Raw genomic sequence first — 19,539 nt, forward strand, 5'->3', positions numbered from 1 at the left:
AAATTTAATTATTATTTTTAATTTTACAATTGTTTATTAATCAAACGAACGAACTGCGCCCTACAGAATAAACGAGGAACTAAATTTCTGGTCTGTTTTACCTTGTTGACGTCTTTCGCGAATGAACAGTCAACGAAATCGTAATTTTCAAATTACTTCTTCCTGGAGACTTGTACATCATCCCTTGGGTGCTCGTTTTGTTCTATCCGACCCAAAAAATGGTAGTCTGGTACCCATTTGGAGAAACTATTGGCAGAAATGTTTATATTACGAATAAACTGATGCAGGTGAGTCCGATCCGCCATTTTCTTGACGGTTGACATACATAAATTTCAATATTTTATAATCTTTTGACGATTTGGATAATATAAGGACCGGACTACCATTCTTTAGGGCTTCCTGGACATGTCCCTCAAATTTTTTTGCATTCTGTTTAGAAATGAGGACATATATGTGAAAACTCGCGTCTAGGGATTTTTCTAAGGTCTGTCGGTAAAGTTTTCGACGCTCGCATCACCTTAACACAGGTTGTTCAGGAACTCAAATTAGGATGAGTATGAAAGGCATGTACACTTTAGAAGTATTGGTAAAATTATATTCTCTGAAGCTGTATAGATGCTCCGTATTTATACGATAAAAGTGTAAATAGAAGCTTAATACTGTCCTCCCAAGTATTATTTGAATTAATATATAATAAACGAACATATGAAAAAATTGGTTCTTACTTATTCTTATTCCTATAATCTATTATGTAATATCAGTTTTTAAATGTTCCGTATGAAATATATCTATGATCGTTTCTAAACATGGTCTCAATTCAAGATCGCAAGCACCTAGTACAAATTTTCCATCGGGTGCTTTAAAATAATCCAGGCCACGACCTATTTTAATTATCCAGCCATTACTTAATCTGAAACGAAATTGAGATAAGAATAAGATATAATACATTTCATTAAGTAGAAATATAAATATTTTCTTACAATATTTGTCTATCATGTAAAGTATCCGAAAATTTAAATTCAAAAGAAATAAGATGGGATGTTAAACTTTTTTTCAATTCTTCTAATCTTGCTATTTGATTCTTTTTGTCATCTGTATCTAGAGTTGTAACTAATGATATTTTAGATAAGGCATGACATTTTCTTACAGCCAATTCACACAGTCTCACCAAATTCTGACACTAAAGATAAAACAACAATTAGTTAAATTCTCCAGACATATCAATATTTGCATATTAGTACCTGATGAAATGCTCTTATATATGGGTCTTCAATATGAATGTATGTAACTGTTGCATCTAAAAATCTACCAAACACAGTTGCATAACCATATCCTGTATTACCACTTTCAATTTTGATTAATTCCCTGTAAGTCCCAGCTGCCTTCTCTCTTTCAATTAATTTCTTTATTTTCTCTGCTCTGTCTAAATATTCTGATGCCTTGGTAGCAAAATGTTTCTGCATAGCTGAACCCTTTGTCTCTGCATTGTTTCATTACTAATTTTTAAAGTAATTCATAAGGTTGTAAAGATATTTAAGGGAATATAACATGATATAAAACGAGAGAAACAATTTAAATTGTTTAATTACGGAAAAGAATAATATTTGTAATACCAATACCTTTCATGGAATCAAGAAGTATTTGTACACCTTCTTGATACAATACTAAAGCCATTGTATATTGTTTATTGTTGTCCATCTCAACCGCTCGTTTTAAAATTGAAGCAGCCGCACTTTCCATTGTATCTATATTCTAAATAACGATTTACCTAAAATATTCATTTAAAACTACATGAGTAGGTATAGATTATTAAGTATATTTGGATTTCAGTAGCTTTCGATATAAAAATCGCAAGTACTCGAACGCCTGACGTATACGACTGATAGATAATGTTTTAAAAATTACGATGAAACATTTGAAATGTAATCGATTCTCTAATCTAATGTATCGAATTTCATTTCGATTGGCACCAGTGATTAAATGCGATATAGTGGAATTATGGCGCCCAAGTATAATATGATCCTAACCTAATAAATAGTAATGTTAAGTTTACGTGGATCGAACGAAACATACAAATGATTAAACTTTAATCGTGTCTATGTCAAATTTCTTGGTATGAAACAAAATTATAAATGATTTGTATTTGTATAAAACAAACCTGAAATTCCTTTTTAAAATGTACAACTGTTGGCTTATAGGTTTTTAACCAAAATCCAGTGACGTTTCAAACTGTTTGGTTATGCGTAAGTCATGTATGTGTGCGTGCGCGGGATTTTAAATAGATAAAATATTGCATACTTGCATTAAAATACTTTTACACCAATATAGTTTTAATGAAAATTTATAATGTTGTTTATATTATTGAGTCAAATTTGAAGAAGGTATAAAACTATAATATTTTATAATCAACTATAACAGTTTTTATAATATAACAAAGTATCATATAATAATGTAATATTTAATTTCTTTTTCAGTTCTTACTATGAAATCTAATAAAAATAGTGGAACAGGTTCATTATGGGGAGAACTGCCAGCAAGAGAAACCTTGAAACAAGAAGTAATAACACCAGACATCATAGAAAATGTCTGGAGGCAAGTTATGGAAGAGTCAAACAATACTGATTGTGATTTTCAAATGGACAGGCAACCTGAATATATACAGTAAATATTTATAATAATGAAAGTAATTACAAGATATTGTATAAGATTTTTTTTATTTGTAGATTACCTATGGGAAATCTTCATGTATTAAACACTATTAATCTTCATCAACAGCTAAGAATGATGGTAATAATCTTAAATGATTATTAATAATCATTCCAGATAATGTTTATACTCCATATATTTTAGGAAGAAGGAGTGGTGTTAGGAAATATGACAACAATTGAAACAAAAACTTCACAAGAAGGAAAAGAAACACAAAATTCATTTCACTTTTTACCTATGCAAAAGAAAAGGTATTAGTACTTGGATGTGGACTGTACATTCACATAATTTAATGATTGATTAACAAGATATATGATTTCAGAAACATGTTTAAAGATTCTTCTACAATACATCACCTCACACCACAAACAGCACGGTGTATTTTGAGACATGCAGTTATTATTCTTCTAGCTCACATTGGATTTGAAAAGTCGTCAGATATTGCTATAGAAACACTTACAGATATTGCTGATCATTTTTTAAAACGAATGACACTTTTAATAAAAGTTGCATATGAACAAAAAGATCATGGTTTTCCTGTAAGATAAAATCTATTAGATATCGCCACTACTAACCAGAAAAATAAATAAATGCTTTTTCTGTAGGATATAATAGAAAGGGTTTTATTAGAAACCGGCGTTGGTAATGTATCCACTCTTCACGACTACTACCAAGAATATGTGTTAAAATTTGAAGAAAACATGAAAAAGAAAGTCGAAGCAATGATGGAAAAACAGAGGCAACTTGAACTTAATGCTTGTAGTTCTAAGTATTTAATCATACAGGAATGACTGTAGTATTTTCAAAAAAATACATTTTATTTCTGTTAATGTATACTCAATTTTTAGGATGGTTTTAGATGAAGCAGCAAATAAACTACAATTTGAAGAACTTGACGAATTTGGCAACGTATATCGAGAAGTACCGACCCTTCAGTTGTTAGATCCCGAAATGGGCTTTCCTCCTAGTTTAGATGCTGGCTTTCAAATGTTATATAGTCTTGAACAAGACGAGTAAGTTGTTTTTATAAGTATTATATTGAATTGCAACAACATTATGACACCAATGATTGCAGATTGAATAACTTAGAAGTGGAAGAAGAAGAAGTAAATGTGAGCGATTCTCCAAGTGTTGGACAACGATCTGATACGAGTGATAAAAAGAAGTCTTGATATGTTTAATAATCGTACAATTGTAATTTTTCTTATATTTACTTATTGTAAGATAAAACTTTACAATAAATTCCTAATATTATTAATGTTTTTAAGATGAGGTGTGAATTATTTCTGAAATATAAAACTTAAATATGTCATAACAACTTATTTCGTGTATGAACGATTTAAATTATAACAAAGCGACCTCTGTGCCCAGTAAAAACCCGTCAAATCCCAGAATACTTTGCGAGGCCGTTGACAACACGTCAAAAATGGCAGATCCAGCACCTAGTAAAAGTGATATCGAAGAAATTTTTAAAAGATTGCGAGCTATTCCAACGAATAAGGTTCACTACGTTATTTATTTCTTAATTCCGCAATACTGAATATAAAATCATATAAACATATGCGAATTGTCCGTGACGACAATTTGAAAGCCACATCATATTTTTGTTTCCAACCTGTAATTTTCCTGGAAACTTTCATTTAATTGTGACACCTATCATATGCGCTTCAAAATGATTTGCATTAAATTGATCGGAAACAGTATTAACGATACTCATTGATTTTCGGACTGAAACACAATTTGAAATTGTTAATTGCACTTATATTTTACGATTGCGTGGTTAATTAACTTTTATTACAGCATATATTAACATTATATTGGGATTTTTTTAGACATGCTTCGATTGCAACGCGAAAAATCCAGCATGGTCCAGTGTAACTTACGGTGTCTTCTTATGCATCGACTGTTCTGCAGTTCATAGAGGATTAGGAGTTCATTTGACATTTGTTCGATCAACTCAACTTGATACAAATTGGACTTGGTTGCAGTTAAGAAACATGCAGTTAGGAGGAAATGCAAATGCTGTTAGTGTTTTTATTAATTAAGTCCATTATTGTTATTAATATTGTTTGTTAGTAACTGTAATTTTTACATTTTATTTTTTAGAGAAAATATTTTACACAGCACAATTGCACAACAACAGATGCTCAGCAAAAATACAATTCACGTGCCGCTATGCAATATAGGGAAAAATTGGCACAGGCATCTGCACAAGCAATGCGGCACTATGGAACAAAGGTAAATCTTTATGATTTCATGTGTACACATGCACCTTACTTTAGAACATATTCTGAAACAGTTAAGAATTTTGTAATCAAAAATATGATAATTATAGGTTTTTCTTCCTTCAACAAAAAATAAAACAATGGTGAGCTGTAAGACTACTTACACCAAAAAAATCTCATGAAATTACTAACACTTCTGTATTTTGAACAGTTTTAAAAAATGTGAACAATTTTCGAAAAATTGTTCAATTGTTATTACATATTTTGTATTATTTGCTATACTCATAAATTAAATTATTTTATTGTGTAACTAACTCATTTAACATGTGTGATTTACATGAAATATGACACAGAAGAAGTTATGTTCAATAGTACTTTGGAAACAACGTTTCAAAATTGAATCTTTTCAGTTACATTTAGAGGAAGGTCCAACATCAACATCTGAAGAACAAGGTGAAATTGATTTCTTTAAAGAACATGAAAACTTTGAAGTTCATCATAATGAATCTTCAGTACCTCTTGAGACAAATTCAATTTCTCTATTTAATTCTATACCGCACAATGACAATGAGGATAAAAATAATCAAAAAGATATGCCAGATATGCCATCTAATTTTTTAGGACCTACCGTAAAATTATCCGATTCTACATCGAATTTGATACCTGAAAGAAAATCTACCATAGGTGGCCGAAAAGTTCAAGCTAAACGACCTGGTGTACGTATACAACTGATTATTTATTTATTAATCAACTATGTTTAATACAACTGTAGTTAAATAAAATATACATTTTTATATTGCATTAATAGTTAGGAAAAAAAGCTGGAGGTTTGGGTGCTCAGAGAGTTAAAACAAATTTTGATGAATTAGAGAAAAGTGTTGCTGAAGCTGGTAAAGAATTACAGGAGAAGGATCACCAAGAAAATACGAAAGAGGAAGAAGAAGAAATCGCTACCCGTCTTGCATATCGTTACGAACAGAATTTAAGTGAACAAGCTAAGAAAGTCGAACAGAGAGCAAAACATTTAGATCCTTCTAAAGCAACACAGGCAGAACGTCTTGGTATGGGATTTAATACACGAAGGTAATATTTGTTCCATTTTCTTTATATGCTGTATTGTTTATGCTAACAGTATTTTTTGAAGAAAAGAAGCACTATCTTCACAATTATAATATTAGAATATATACTTTTCAGTGGCGCAAGTCATTCTGCGGTTGGTGACATGCGGACAATAACCCAGGAAACATCATCGAAAACTATAACTGCATCTGAACCAAAGCCAAGAGAAATCGATATTGAACGAGATCTTTTTATTAGTTTAGATGAATTTTATGCGGCCTTATCAACCCCGTATAATAGCAACAATAACAATAAATCTCGTAATGAGGAAGTACTTGTTATTGCAGAGCCAGAACCACCAAAACGAACAGCTCCGCCGAGCAAACCAAACAGTAATAAGAATGATAATAAAATATTGGAAGGAGAAGCACAAAAGAAATTTGGTAGTGCTAAAGCTATTAGTTCAGATCAGTATTTTCAGGACAGCAAAGATGACGATTCTGTACGTTTATTTTACATACTAATAATTTTGTACGAGGTTTATTTTTTAGTTTAAATGAATGTTCTGTCATTTTATTACAGTGGGAACGTAAAAGCAACTTACGACGTTTCGAAGGTTCGTCTAGTATATCGTCAGCTGATTATTTTGGCACAGGAAGTTCTACGGCAACATCTCCTACGTCTTCTTTGTCAATGCGTCTTGGTGGCGGAAGAGCAGGAGTGGATTTAGATGATGTCAGGGAAAGTGTTCGTCAAGGAGTAAACAAGGTCGCAGGCAGATTAAGCTCCCTTGCTAATGCGGCTGTTTCCTCTTTACAAGATCGCTACGGACTCTGAATGAAAACTTATGCATTTTATTAAGATTGTTACTAAACTTATATTTGGACACTTCTTGTCCATTGTTCGAAATTGTAAATAAAAACTTATAATTCAGCTTGCTCGTAATTTTTTCATTAAAAATCCTAAATAAGAAATATTGATAATAATTGATAAAAGAAAATACTTTTATTGGTATAAAATAAATATTTGTTAAAAATTTTGGATTCATAGTTTTAAAAAGTAAGAGTTCGGAAAAGAATTTTAAGAATTTTTCAGCCGCGATATGATACTCGATGAAACATGATTATTTCGTTACGGTGTAAAATTAAATATAAATTTAGGAGATGATACAAAATATGAGTAATTTAAATAGTTACGGATTTGTACTACTGGACTCTCTACAACGCGAGATTAAATAAGAATATGGTTTTCCGTGAAGGAAACAAACAAGAACAACAGTCATATTGTCGCATCCAGTACCCATTAAAGGGTCTGGTGCAAGACAATGCTGTATAAGTTCTTCACAGATCTCTTCGGGATCCATTGTGTCATTTTCTTGCCCAGTCCCAAACTTTGGCTGCATTAATCGCGCTCTAATAAAATTGACTACTTCATTACTTGTCATTACATCCCAAATACCATCACAGGCCAATACAACAAATTCCCAATCTTCTGTTATTTGAAACTGTTGAACTTCCGGAAAAGCTGGAAGTAAAAAATTATACAGGATAACACATAAAACGTTTTTGGTAAGAACTTTGATTTTTGATTGTTCGTGACATTACCAGTCACGATTTGTTCTTGTGGTGATTTACGTTCATTTCGTTTAAACGTAAAGTCTCCAAGAGCACGAGATAACGAAAGCAGACCATTAACTCTATTAAATTCAACCCAACCACCAGCAGCTTCGATTCTTTCACGTTCATCTTTTAATGTAGGTTTATGGTCGCGACTGAGTGGAACTGCATGACCCTTAATACTTGCTACTGATCTACTATCACCTGCATTTGCCTGTTAAATTTTCATAAATCAAGAATAGAAATATTAATAGTTTCAATGATAAGTTATAAAAAACTTACACTATATAAAATATTATCCTTAACAAGAAGAGCTATAACGGTAGTTCCAGCTTGCTCATCTTTAAGAGTCACATCATGTTGCATTGCTTTGTCCAATTCTAGAAAACCTTGTTCCATGGCTTGAACAATATTACCAGCTTTGTACTCGCTTCTCCTAATTATGTATTCATGAAGATGTTTCCCTGCATGCAATGCCATTGCTGCACCTGTCAATATTATCTATCACTTCTGTGAGCATAGAAGTACATAATCACAGTTATACTTATTAACTAGAATATTCTATTTAAATATAAGTAAATATAATAGGACCTAAAATTTTCTTTTGAAACGTATGTTTTTCAGTCTGCTTTATGTTAACTATGGATTGATGATGCTGAATCATTTATTTTCTTATTATATTCTCACCTCCATGCCCATCATACACTGCAAAGAATGCAGTACCAGGATCATCTGGTAATGAAAGTATATGAACATGACAGTCTTCCATTTTGATACGCCATCCTTGCATACATGAACTTCCAACTCTATAGTTTGAATTTCTACAGTATACAGACTTCCTTGTGGTCACTGGTTCACTGAGTGTATGCCCCATTATCTTCTTTATAATCCTGTAACAATAAGTTGTTAAATAGTTAAAACAATATATAATATTTCTTCAGTTACTACAAATGAAGTTAAAGATAGGATCATTCTTGCTTGAACCATGTTTCTATTTTTTTTTTTATTACAAACTTTGCAGTCTTTCTATCCTTATATTGTTTTTCAGAATCTCTGTACAAAATTAAAATTTAATACCAAACATTGAAGACAATCTAACCTCTTGCAGAAATTTATACGCATCGTATTATTCCACGATTCAACATTATAGAAATAATCCTCGAAAATAATATTTTTGCCTGTATATATTATAATATATCATTAAGTTTTGATCTATTTATATGGTGTTAATTTGATATCCAGTCTCACCTTCATATGCTGTCAAATGAATGTAGCCCAATATAACCTCTTGATGTACCATTTATTTCATACAATCATGTCAAGCGCAGATATCAAATAACTTTGATGATTTTGTAAATTTATATCACATATTTCGTATTCAATCACGCTGAAGTTCATTATCAGTTATCAATTGTACTATGAAACTTATTAAGAAAAGTTTTATTCCTGAACATAAGTCATCAACAGCTGATTCCACTATGACGGTTCATTGGTCAAACACCACCTACAGACAAACGAATGAACCGCTTGGTTAAACAGCTGATTTTCAACACGTGCGTTGGTGTATAAGGAAGGTAGTACGTAAAATTTATATTTAGCAAAATTATAAATTATATAAATAATTATATAGCGAAAATTATTATTATAGGTTGAGATCTGAAACAATGGGACAAGATAGAAATTCCGAAACTGACTTGATAGAAAATACTAATACTATATGTTTTCAAGCTAAAAAACAGAAAAGGCATGAATGCACTTATCCTGGTTGTAAAGCAATTTTTTATAGACCATCCCGATTAGCCAGACATGTCAGACTTCACACTGGAGAGGTAATAATAGTTGTGCATATTTTTATAATTGGAAAAATTACAAATAAATTTTTCATTTTCTGTTTTTTTCTTTTTTTAGAAAAGCCATAAATGTAATTATCCAAACTGTGATAAAGCTTATACAAATTCTTCCCACTTGAAACGTCATATGGAGACTCATAATACAACAAAAACTATATTTCAGTATGTAAATAATTCTTTATAAAATTTATTTTATCGTTTAAACATACTTTCTACTTTGCTTTAATTTAAGGTGTACAGAGTGTTCATTGTTTATTGTTCATCGACATAATTTAAAGCGCCATTATAGAACACAACATGACCGTGGCAAATTAACTTGTAAAATATGTAATGAGTCTTTCACAAAAAAGTACCAGCTTGCTACACATATGGCAACACATGGTTCAGTATCATATATCTGTGAGAAATGTGGCAAAAGTTTTATAAGTAATCCAAAATTAAAGAGGCACAGGGAAATTCATGAAAAACGATATCCATGTACTGTGCCAGGGTGTAATGAAGTTTTAGAGAAATGGTTACTTTTTCGTGCTCATTTAAAAACTCAGCATGTAAAAAGTATGCATTTATCAGTATAAATTCTTTGAAGTTAACTAATTTTTATCAAATATAAGCCTTAAATTCATTATTTTACTTGCAGGTCATAAATGTACATATTGTGGTAAAGTATTTCTATCTAAATCTCATTTAAAAATGCACTTTCAAGTTCATATGAAACACAGATTAGTTTTATCTTGTCCGTATGACAAATGTCCACGAGTTTATTGCTTTCAAAAAAATTTGGATCAGCATATACGAGTTCACCATTTAGAACAGAAGTACGAGTGCGACATATGCAAACTAAAGATTTCATCAAAAGCAAAGTTAAGAAATCACATTCAGAACTTACACGTGTCAGTAAAGCGAATACAAAAGACTAGAAAATCGCAGCGTAAAAGAAAGGATATTGGATTACCAAAAAGAAGTATGGTATCTAAATTGACTGGAGTGATATTACCACCACAAGTAGAAAAGATAATATTAGAACGAGAAGTCGTGCGTAGCTCAGAAACATATGAAACTGTATTAAACACAGACTCAGATTTGTAATCCACAAATTTGTATACAATAAAAATTGCAAATAAAGTAACTCGTTTATATTTATTCTTCCTAATTTGCGAATAAATTTATCTCTTAAAATATTAGATAAAGTTAAAAACATAGCTTTTATTTTTATTTTGCCGCAAATAATGAATTGTGACTGGCATATAATTATAGTGCAGTAACATGGGAATAATTGATTATATTTGAAGTACAACTTTATATAGATATAAAAACAACAGAAGAAAACATTTCATTGTCAAAGTTATAAAATTAAATATGTTATTACTTCATTAGTAAAATGTTAATGAGTATTCTAAGCAGTGGATACTCATATTATCCGAATATAGTAAGTATCCTTATTAATATTATTTGAAGATATTCAAACGGTCATTAAATATCTTTTTGAATGTAAATTACATTTGTATTTGAAGGATATTAATAAAATGCCTTAATAGTTTCTGTTTATTAACTGTGAATTTGAGCGACCGTTCAAACTTACATTTTTAATCTTTCATTACTTTCTCGTAACTTTAAAAATTCAAACAATAATCCAGGTACTTGATCAGGTAACGGATATTACTTGCATTATTTGTACTATTCAAATATTATTTTTTGTAATATCCGGATAGTATGAATATCTAAATATGAACACCCGTATCGTTCCGCAAAATTTGGAACACTTATGCTTCTACCGGAAGTACTGTATAAATACAGAATATAACCATGCAAAATACTTTTTAATTCCATTGTTATAAATAAAGAAAGTAAGAAAATATTGATTATGGAAATTGTGATGATAATCACATTAAATATGTAGTAACTTTCATTCATTTTTTCGCTGTAAACTACAAAAAGTGTTTGAAGCATTTCTAACCTCTAACATAACTTTCAGTAATGACAAGTATTTAAATACATTTATATATCATCTCGAATTGAAGGTTGAAAGTTATTGATATCGATTTGAAAAGCGTTAGTTAAAGTTAATACAGATAAATGACTGATATTTTTATAATTCTAACGTGACAAAGAACACGAAGGAGTAGGAAAAAAATATATGAATATCAACGATTAAAAACCCAGACATTCCCTACTTGTTTAACAATAATTCTAATAAGATATAAAGACTCTGTCGATTGTATTTGATAAACATAACATACGTTTTGGAGTTTTAGTGTTAACGCGAATCATTTATTCTCCTCATCATCGATCAAACCATTTGAGTGCAGAGTAGTTCCGGAAGTGATCAAACGGCAGGAAACGCCTTGGGAACCTGGATGAAATGAAGGATGTAAGAAAGAAAGAAATGTTACCTTTATTTTTTAACACTATTTAAAAAGTTTATTAACTGATACTGATCAAATAACAGTGAATCACGAATGATTTTCTCAATGAGAAGACACAACCGTTGGACGTGCAACATTCGTTGCGTTCAACAATTGTTTAAGACGAAAGAAATGCAAGAAGCGTTGCCGCGCTTTTCGTATTTCCCGTCAGAGTATCGAGGATCAATGATCCTCTGCACTCAAATGGTCAAGCATCCTATCGTCGACAAATGTTGTCCGAGTATTTCTTTTTTTTTCTTCTTTTCTTTAACCCTCTGCGAACTATAGTCATTTTTTTTTTATCGCGATTCATTGCAAAAAACACTTTTACATTGTAAGACGTTCTATCGGCAGCTTGGACTTCACATGAAATCGATTTCTAAAGGGTTTACAAAAATACCATCGATTCGCGCGTTTGCAAAGAGCCAATGTGGACAAACTTTTGTCTTACAGGAGAAAATATAAAATATTGATCGATTATTGCGACGATATGTATATGACAGAGATATATGTGTATTGATCTTTCTTTTTTTTTGTATTTCTTTTTCGTGCAATCATTAGATCGCGAGCAGCGCGAGACTATTACTTCATTGCATTCGCTTTGGATTACAATTTTGGGAATCATTGTTGCAATTGATTCGATCATGATCTCTTTAGATTTACTATTTTCCTCGTTGTTTTCCCTATTTACTCAATTTTATTTTTACGATTGTACATCGAATACGACGATATGTTAAATTTTATTTATAAAAACGATTCGTAGCCGATAAAAATATTTTCTGCAGCAATGGATAGATTTATATAAATAGGGACGTGCATTAATTAAATATGATGCGTTTATTGAAACTTAATGCGGGCTGTCCAACAGGAAATAGGGAAAACATATCGCGCCGGAAAGGATGAAACATTGATCGAATCATTATCAGATTCAATTGGATATATCGTGAAATGTCTGAAATTAATCGGTAATCAGATGAAACGATACCGGTTATGATTAAGTACGATTACGAAATGGAACATTATGTAAAATACGAAGTAATGTTTAATGAGCATGAATGTATGATCGAACCAAGCAACGACAATAATAACGCGTTCAATGTAATTTTATTATAAAGAATATTGTATTTATTTGAATTCATCTTTGCTCAGAATTTTTCTACCCATGACAGTGAATCGTATTAAAATTAGCGTGACTTTATCGTTTATTAGAAAAATATTTTACATCTTTCAGTATGATGATAGCGTGTCAACTAAATTATATGATAATCCTTAAAACAGATTAATCGGTTGTTCATATTTTTGAGCACAGATGAATTACAACAACGTGTCGTATCGATAAACATTATTTCATTTAAGAAACAAATCTACCAAAGTATACTATTACTATTTTGTACATAGTCATACTTAAACAATTTACCGGTTTACAATTAAGCAGTATGTACGTATTATTGTCGTACCTTGATTAAAATAAATCAACGTTTCCCAATCAACGAGTTTTACACAGATAGCTTTACCGAAAGCCTTTCTTCTCCTCGTATAAAATTACTTTACTAGAATTTACTTAGAAATAATAAGGTAGTTATCAAGTCCAAAGGCAGTTTACGAGATTTCTCTCTTACGATTCTAACATATTACTTGAATTTTCGTTCGCTTATCAAATAAACAGAATACAACGTTTTATACATAGGTATTGTTTCAACAGGTGAAATAAAACGATTGGGAAACGCTGTACAAAAAGGAAACCACTGTCTGTCTGCAAGTTCTGTTCCCTGTTCAGCATCGATCATTAGACACCATTTGTGGTGATTGTCCGTCAAAAAGGGTAATATAATTGGAGACCATTCGAAATCTGTGCGTGTTACGACGAAAACGACGAATTTTAATCCTGTGCATCCGTACGCACCTGTATATCATCGAATAATACGGTAATGCTCGCTTAGCGGTCGCAGACTTGGAACCAGGTCGCGACTATTAGCGGGGGAGGTGACTCTCACTTAACAGTATTTAAATATAGCCGTGTTTGGTATCATTTTCATCGTACGGAACTCAATAAAATTTTAATATTTCTTATTTCAGTGAATACAGTGAAAATGGACGTTTCTTGTAAGAGATATTGAAATTTTAATCGTTATCCTCTAAATGCGACTACTAAGCAGAGAAAATTTGCGACGATTAACCGGGCATTACCGTACATAAATCAGGCGAATCACATTCATAAGTACGTTAGAATAAAAAAAAAAAATGGGTGTTAAGTGTGAACGTTGTGTCGTGTGAACGCGAAATTGAACGAACATAAGCGTGTCACGTATTTAGTGCATGCATCGATGACACGCGGATGGAGGGGCCCACGTTTAATTATGCTGAGAGATTAACAAATAAATATAATTATACACGTACATCGCGCGCGAGCTTGCACGCATTAAACCTAATCTCTAACAAATCGATATCATTTTTTTTTTTTTCATCTTTATAAAACAATTAAAATGAAACATTTGTACTTTAGCAGTATAGAGCAGTCGTTTTGTCGTACTTATTTACCTTAATATCATTATCGTCGTTTTTATATTATTTTATACATACATATGTAATATATTCTTTTTTGCATTAAAAAAAAAAAAAAAAAAAAAAAAAAAAAAGAAGAGAAAGAAAAACAATTCCCGCCTCGCTTGGCACGCCATCATCCATCGTCACCGTCATCTTTTATCATCTCGATATATCATATATTGTATGTAGGCTGTTTCGTAAATCGTGAATCAATCAGAACAGAAAATAAAAACGAAGATTCCGTAGCGAGAATAAGAGGACCCGGAACCACCTACCGAACATACAATCTTCGATTTCTTTAATTTGAATTATCGTTCCCTTTCTTGTATCGAGAATATGAAAATTTTAAGAGGATCAATGTTCTTTTTAATTTTTTTTTTAAATTTTAGAGTCATCTTATAGACGGTCAAGGAATCCTCAATTCTTGGCTGTTTTGCGATTTATAAAACAACCGGTACAGGTATAGTACGCAGTCGATATCTCGCCTATATAAAAAAGAAGTGTACGTATAATATATGCGATACAGCGTACGCAACGAGATGCACGCTTGAGCTCAACTTATCTATAAATATACAATCATAGAATCAATATCAAACAAAATCGTGATTATTGCAAATGTCCTGTCTTACGGGCGGAATATATATATATATTCATATATTTACTATATATATATATATATTTTATCTCTGAAATAAAAAAGAAAAAGAAAGAAGGAACCGCCGTTTTGTTTCTTTGTTAGCGTTTCCCAATCTATACACGAGACGAATTTAAGTCATACGTACACAGTTGAACAGCTTTACGCTCGTGTAAATATATATATATATCAGTATCGATGATAACAAAATAATAAAATAATAAAAGAATTATCATAATCATATCAATGTATACGATTAATTCGAATAATATTAATTGTAATGGTACATTGATTACGCAACGATTCCCACAGTATTTATGTACAGATATTATAGCACCATGACCGAAATCTCAAGGTTAAAAAATAGCGTTTACACGTGACGAAGAGCGGATGGAATAAGGAGACCGGAAACGAGACTGGATTTTCAACAAGGAGAAATGTGTCAGGAGGAGAAAGGATGATGCGCTTCGGTCGGAACACGAGAGGAGGGAAAGAAGAAGAGAGGATGTTACGCTTCGGTTTGAACGATATTATCTCAATTATATATCATTCTTATAGCTTTTTTTTTTTTTTTTTTAATTACACCAATCAATCATTTTTCTATTCGATCTCGCAAAGAACAACGGCGAGTTGGAAAGTTGAAAGAGCTTACAAAAGATTATTTACTGCACTTTAAAAAAGATGAATGCAAGTCTTGGAGATGGAACATTCTGCAAGTTTTTTCAAGCGGTACAATTATTTCGAATAGAAATCTTTCGAGAAAGCTTAGAGGAAATGATCGATCGGCGATTAATCGTTATATTACAGTAATTAAGTATTTGGCCATTTTAATTAACGTGTTCCAACAACGTTCACGAGTGTCTCCTATAGCACACGATATTAGCTAAAAAAAAAAAAAAGAGAACTCGGCGAATAAGTCGTGGGGACTAGAAATTTGGAAAAAAACGAATCGCAATTCAAATATCACAGGAGGAAAATGTCGCGACGTTTTTCTCTCTTCTCTCATCGCTTTTTTCGTTTCTAAGGTAATAATTAGAGAGAGACGATTAGGACAGCCACTAGATCGTTCGAATTATAGAATTTATGTACAACCAGCATAAAAATTCTCGTACCATATACATACGTATATACCAGGGTGGAACGCGAAACGATTAAAATAATTCTCTGATTATATTTTAAGATTAAGTTTAAAATTACTGAAAAAAATCATGAAAAATCCATAATTATAAATTTCAAGAATTTGAATCGAAGTTTCGTTTACTATCAGAAGTAATAAACAATTAAAAGTAAATGTTACCTTTATATTTCGTTCCACCATAATATATACCAAGGTGACTCGATTTACATTTCATTGAAATTTTCCTCCTTGCATTGTCTCGCGACGAACAGGACCAGAGTAATAATTTTCAAAGCTTTTTCACTTGCTTTTCACTTTTATTACGTCATTTCCTGGCGCAGATCTGTATTGGTAGATTGTAAAAGAGCCGAGAGCAACATTCGATTGTTGAATTATTATTATTTTATTTTTTCTAACGATTAGAAACGAGAAAGAAGACATTGTATTATATATTTATATCGTATTGGCGTTCGTATAGGTATGCGTGTCCGAAAAACACGCCTAATTATTTTCTTTTTTAATTTTTAATTAGTTCAAAGATTGGCCTACCACGATAGATCTACGCTCGTTCGACATAATGCGTTTAATAACTATTCTTCTTGCATATAGATTTATAATCTTTATATATATATATATATATACCTTTTTTTTTAATATATATAGACTCATATTTATATTATATTAAACGATGATATCCCTTCTTTGTTCAATATATTAATTAGGTATGATATGTTTATTCACAACTTGATGTGAGCGCTTAGAGTTGGAATTATTCTTTCTTTCCGTCTAGAAATCATGAAGATAGTCTTATATATTTTTTTACTTTTTGCGAAATATTTTCTTCCCTTTTAGCGACAGCGATATATCGACGTTATTTAATTATATTAAGTACGACGCTAGATAAAACATTAATTTCTCTAAGTAGATAAACTTATTTTTTTTTTTCACCCCCCTCCCCCCCTTATTCCCCAGCCCCCCCCCCCGTTGATCTCTCTCACAATGAATATATATATAATATGTATATGTATATTAATTACATATCGATACGCATTACATGCTAGTCATTGTCAGAGAATTATTAGCGTTTCGAAGAGTTTGAAGATTCAAACATGCTCACTTCAGGATTTCATCAACAATCGGAAAAAACGATTTCTCTCTTTCTTTTCTTTTTCTTCGGCCGTAATCGATAACAAATATAACAATTTAACGCAACAAGTACATACATATAATATATTATATATACGATACGTAACGTATTTAATCCTTTCAACTTTCTTTCTCTCTTTCCTTCCTTTAGAACGTACACGATACGAAATATCTTTGATTAAAAAATACATCACTCAACGAAAGAACAGTTCTCGTTCATGCTCGTAGAAGCCACCGTTTATTTTATTCACCGTTTCCGTGGAACACCCTGAAGCGATGCAACAATATCTATTAAAAGGTAATTCACTATACTACATGTTAAGTAATAAAAATAGAGATTGCATAGATTGAGATTCGTAGCGGATGCATCTAAACAGACACGTCCTATAAAAGATTTCCTCTTGAGCTTTTAAATATAGCATGAAACATTTTACCATTTTTTTGTTTTCTTTGTTTGTTCTTTATATCTGTAATAAGTGTATAAGTGTTCAGTTTCGTACGCACGTGCATCTGTTATCTAGTACCAGTTGCAATTCACGTACGTACATTACATGCATACATATATTAGAATACCACTATGTGATTCATTTACGCGAGCATGCAGCCGCCTGTCGATTCGCAGTTTTCTAGAAGAATGTGAAAGATCGTTCCAAGAGGTAAAATGAAAAATAATACGATATTGCGTCTCGATATGTCTAACGAAATTCGACGTTACATCTGCTAGAGATAAAATCCGTGGGAGACTGTGTTCGACAACTGGTCTCGACAGAACGCTGCACGCTATCTGTTCCGTTCCTATTTCCGAAAGATTCGTTCGCGAATTATTCCCTTTGATATCGCAATAAACGCGTCTGTAAATTGATCAGGATTTTGTGCTATCTTTATCGACGCGACGAGTGTGTCGATCGTCGCGTCGCATTATTGCAATCAACGATATGCGGATGGATCAACGTGACACGAAACTTTCTTAATTCCCTTCTTCATCGATTGAGTATTTAAAATGCTTCACCTACCAAGTAGTGCGCGATATATCTGAAACGAATCGTACGAATCCCTCTTCCGTTTTTCGTTCCAATTACTCATCTTTGCACGATCTATAACACTCGAAAGAGATTTTCTTGATATTTCTCGTAGGTAGTTGTTCTAAAAAGAAGATTACTTGTAGCAAGAATTATTCGTTTCGACCGGTAATTGCATCCATTCGTTTTCATCCTTACTGAATCAATAAACTTTCTTTCTCTCTTTCTCTCTGTCTTTATCTTTCTGTATCGTGTCAAGAGTGTTTCAATCAGCAGCGTGTACCGTTCGCATCTCGAAACGATCCATCTTCCGTCCGTGTGTGAATGAAACGAACAGTACACGACGGATCGGGCGTGATCGAGCCGTCAAAAACGCGGCGGATCAACGATCCTTAGGCGTCCTTTCCCAATGGAACCGAGTGCCGTCTCATCGTACCGTTCTACATCACTGCCAGCTACCGAAAACAAATCGTTCTCGAAACGTTCCAGCCCGTGTTTTGTGCGACGAGCATTGGCTAATCTGAGAAGATTCTCCCCTGGCAGGGCCGTTCGTTTTCGTCGAATTAACTCGATGTACTCTGAAACATTCTGCGAACACCATTTCTGAGATTAAAATCTTTCGATTCGTTAACTGAATTGTAAATCGGAAGCTTTGAACGTAGACATAAACTTATGAAGCTCGAGTACAAATTGATGTGCCGAGACTGTAAGAATGATTGATAAATTATGAGAGAAAAAAAAATAATAAGTCACCTCTTCACTGAAGATCTTCCTCGCACTTGGGAATGTCAAATATCTCGGCAAAGAGAGGTGGTAATTTGAGCTTGGTCCAGTTCCTTCTGAACCAATCGAGGAGATTCGCGTGTCTGGCACCGAGGGCTCTCAATTCTGGTATCCTTTGCGAAACGCTCGATACACCGGAACAGCCACCCGCCGAGGTAGCCTCGCCGGATACCGTGTGATTCCGTAAAGCTTGAACCTTCAACGCCTCGAGTAGACGATCCTGAAGCCTTTGGACCGCCTTCACATCGTTCAGTCCCGGCCTCTCGCCCAGAAGTACAGCACCGGAGAAAAGGCCCAGCTCGGTGTCCGACAATTGGTGGCCGTTTAGGGACGATGTGAATTGCATCAAAGCGGACACGAAGTCTGGCTGTTTTGTTTCACATCGATCGATTAATCACTTGTCTCGTTTGATTCCATGAAAACGGCTTTAATTAGTAC

At 32.5% G+C, this 19,539-nt stretch overlaps 6 protein-coding genes across 20 annotated transcripts in view; 3 read left to right on the plus strand and 3 right to left on the minus strand.

The window, feature by feature from the left end:
* Positions 1 to 100: 100 nt before the first annotated feature.
* Positions 101 to 3,978, plus strand: LOC117611900 (uncharacterized). Of its 5 annotated transcripts, none has more exons than XM_034340342.2 (9): positions 101 to 287; positions 438 to 563; positions 2,475 to 2,661; positions 2,724 to 2,787; positions 2,851 to 2,957; positions 3,029 to 3,245; positions 3,312 to 3,475; positions 3,555 to 3,719; positions 3,782 to 3,978. In XM_034340342.2, exons 2-9 carry the CDS (start codon positions 551 to 553, stop codon positions 3,876 to 3,878), a joined length of 1,014 nt encoding a protein of 337 aa, XP_034196233.1. In that variant the 5' UTR covers positions 101 to 287; positions 438 to 550; the 3' UTR covers positions 3,879 to 3,978. The 5 variants fall into 5 exon arrangements, with proteins under 5 accessions (XP_034196233.1, XP_034196236.1, XP_034196237.1 ...); XM_034340345.2 differs by having other exon boundaries at positions 3,312 to 3,465; positions 3,566 to 3,719; XM_034340346.2 differs by having other exon boundaries at positions 3,312 to 3,445.
* On the minus strand, positions 576 to 2,253 carry LOC117611902 (MIT domain-containing protein 1-like). 2 transcript variants are annotated; one of them, XM_034340349.2, is made up of 5 exons: positions 2,159 to 2,253; positions 1,620 to 1,768; positions 1,242 to 1,480; positions 981 to 1,180; positions 648 to 910 (listed from the first exon to the last, which is right to left on the minus strand). In XM_034340349.2, exons 2-5 carry the CDS (start codon positions 1,738 to 1,740, stop codon positions 748 to 750), a joined length of 723 nt encoding a protein of 240 aa, XP_034196240.1. In that variant the 5' UTR covers positions 1,741 to 1,768; positions 2,159 to 2,253; the 3' UTR covers positions 648 to 747. The 2 variants fall into 2 exon arrangements, with proteins under 2 accessions (XP_034196241.1, XP_034196240.1); XM_034340350.2 differs by lacking the exon at positions 2,159 to 2,253 and having other exon boundaries at positions 576 to 910; positions 1,242 to 1,496; positions 1,620 to 1,754.
* A 114-nt stretch (positions 3,979 to 4,092) lies between the features above and the next one.
* On the plus strand, positions 4,093 to 6,827 carry ArfGAP3 (ADP-ribosylation factor GTPase activating protein 3). Of its 2 annotated transcripts, XM_034340330.2 has the most exons (8): positions 4,093 to 4,207; positions 4,539 to 4,730; positions 4,813 to 4,944; positions 5,042 to 5,074; positions 5,342 to 5,647; positions 5,740 to 6,014; positions 6,126 to 6,492; positions 6,573 to 6,827. In XM_034340330.2, the coding sequence occupies exons 1-8, from the start codon at positions 4,133 to 4,135 to the stop codon at positions 6,825 to 6,827; spliced, it is 1,635 nt and encodes a 544-aa protein (XP_034196221.1). In that variant the 5' UTR covers positions 4,093 to 4,132. The 2 variants fall into 2 exon arrangements, with proteins under 2 accessions (XP_034196221.1, XP_034196222.1); XM_034340331.2 differs by lacking the exon at positions 5,042 to 5,074.
* LOC117611901 (putative protein phosphatase 2C T23F11.1) lies at positions 6,239 to 8,995 on the minus strand. Of its 2 annotated transcripts, XM_076690663.1 has the most exons (6): positions 8,855 to 8,992; positions 8,706 to 8,784; positions 8,294 to 8,496; positions 7,889 to 8,094; positions 7,595 to 7,820; positions 6,239 to 7,514 (listed from the first exon to the last, which is right to left on the minus strand). In XM_076690663.1, exons 1-6 carry the CDS (start codon positions 8,904 to 8,906, stop codon positions 7,183 to 7,185), a joined length of 1,098 nt encoding a protein of 365 aa, XP_076546778.1. In that variant the 5' UTR covers positions 8,907 to 8,992; the 3' UTR covers positions 6,239 to 7,182. The 2 variants fall into 2 exon arrangements, with proteins under 2 accessions (XP_076546778.1, XP_034196239.2); XM_034340348.2 differs by lacking the exon at positions 8,706 to 8,784 and having other exon boundaries at positions 8,855 to 8,995.
* Positions 8,996 to 9,058: 63 nt separating this feature from the next.
* Positions 9,059 to 10,568, plus strand: LOC117611899 (uncharacterized). Of its 2 annotated transcripts, none has more exons than XM_034340339.2 (5): positions 9,059 to 9,183; positions 9,255 to 9,435; positions 9,515 to 9,618; positions 9,689 to 10,011; positions 10,094 to 10,568. In XM_034340339.2, exons 2-5 carry the CDS (start codon positions 9,271 to 9,273, stop codon positions 10,540 to 10,542), a joined length of 1,041 nt encoding a protein of 346 aa, XP_034196230.1. In that variant the 5' UTR covers positions 9,059 to 9,183; positions 9,255 to 9,270; the 3' UTR covers positions 10,543 to 10,568. The 2 variants fall into 2 exon arrangements, with proteins under 2 accessions (XP_034196230.1, XP_034196231.1); XM_034340340.2 differs by having other exon boundaries at positions 9,069 to 9,180.
* Positions 10,569 to 17,137: 6,569 nt separating this feature from the next.
* Eip78C (Ecdysone-induced protein 78C) overlaps positions 17,138 to 19,539 on the minus strand; it is a 64,663-nt gene continuing 62,261 nt past the window's right edge. For 6 of the 7 annotated variants that reach the window (XM_034340338.2, XM_034340333.2, XM_034340336.2 and 3 more), the window contains 2 exons: positions 19,072 to 19,468; positions 17,138 to 18,906 (listed from right to left, as the gene is read on the minus strand). In XM_034340338.2, coding sequence (XP_034196229.1) covers positions 19,076 to 19,468 — 393 coding nt within the window. In that variant the 3' untranslated portion in view covers positions 17,138 to 18,906; positions 19,072 to 19,075. The remainder of the gene's footprint in view (positions 18,907 to 19,071; positions 19,469 to 19,539) is intronic. The other variant, XR_004583268.2, reaches the window with a different exon arrangement.

Source organism: Osmia lignaria, chromosome 10 (genome assembly GCF_051020975.1).
Source record: "Osmia lignaria lignaria isolate PbOS001 chromosome 10, iyOsmLign1, whole genome shotgun sequence".
Classification (NCBI taxonomy): domain Eukaryota; kingdom Metazoa; phylum Arthropoda; class Insecta; order Hymenoptera; family Megachilidae; genus Osmia; species Osmia lignaria.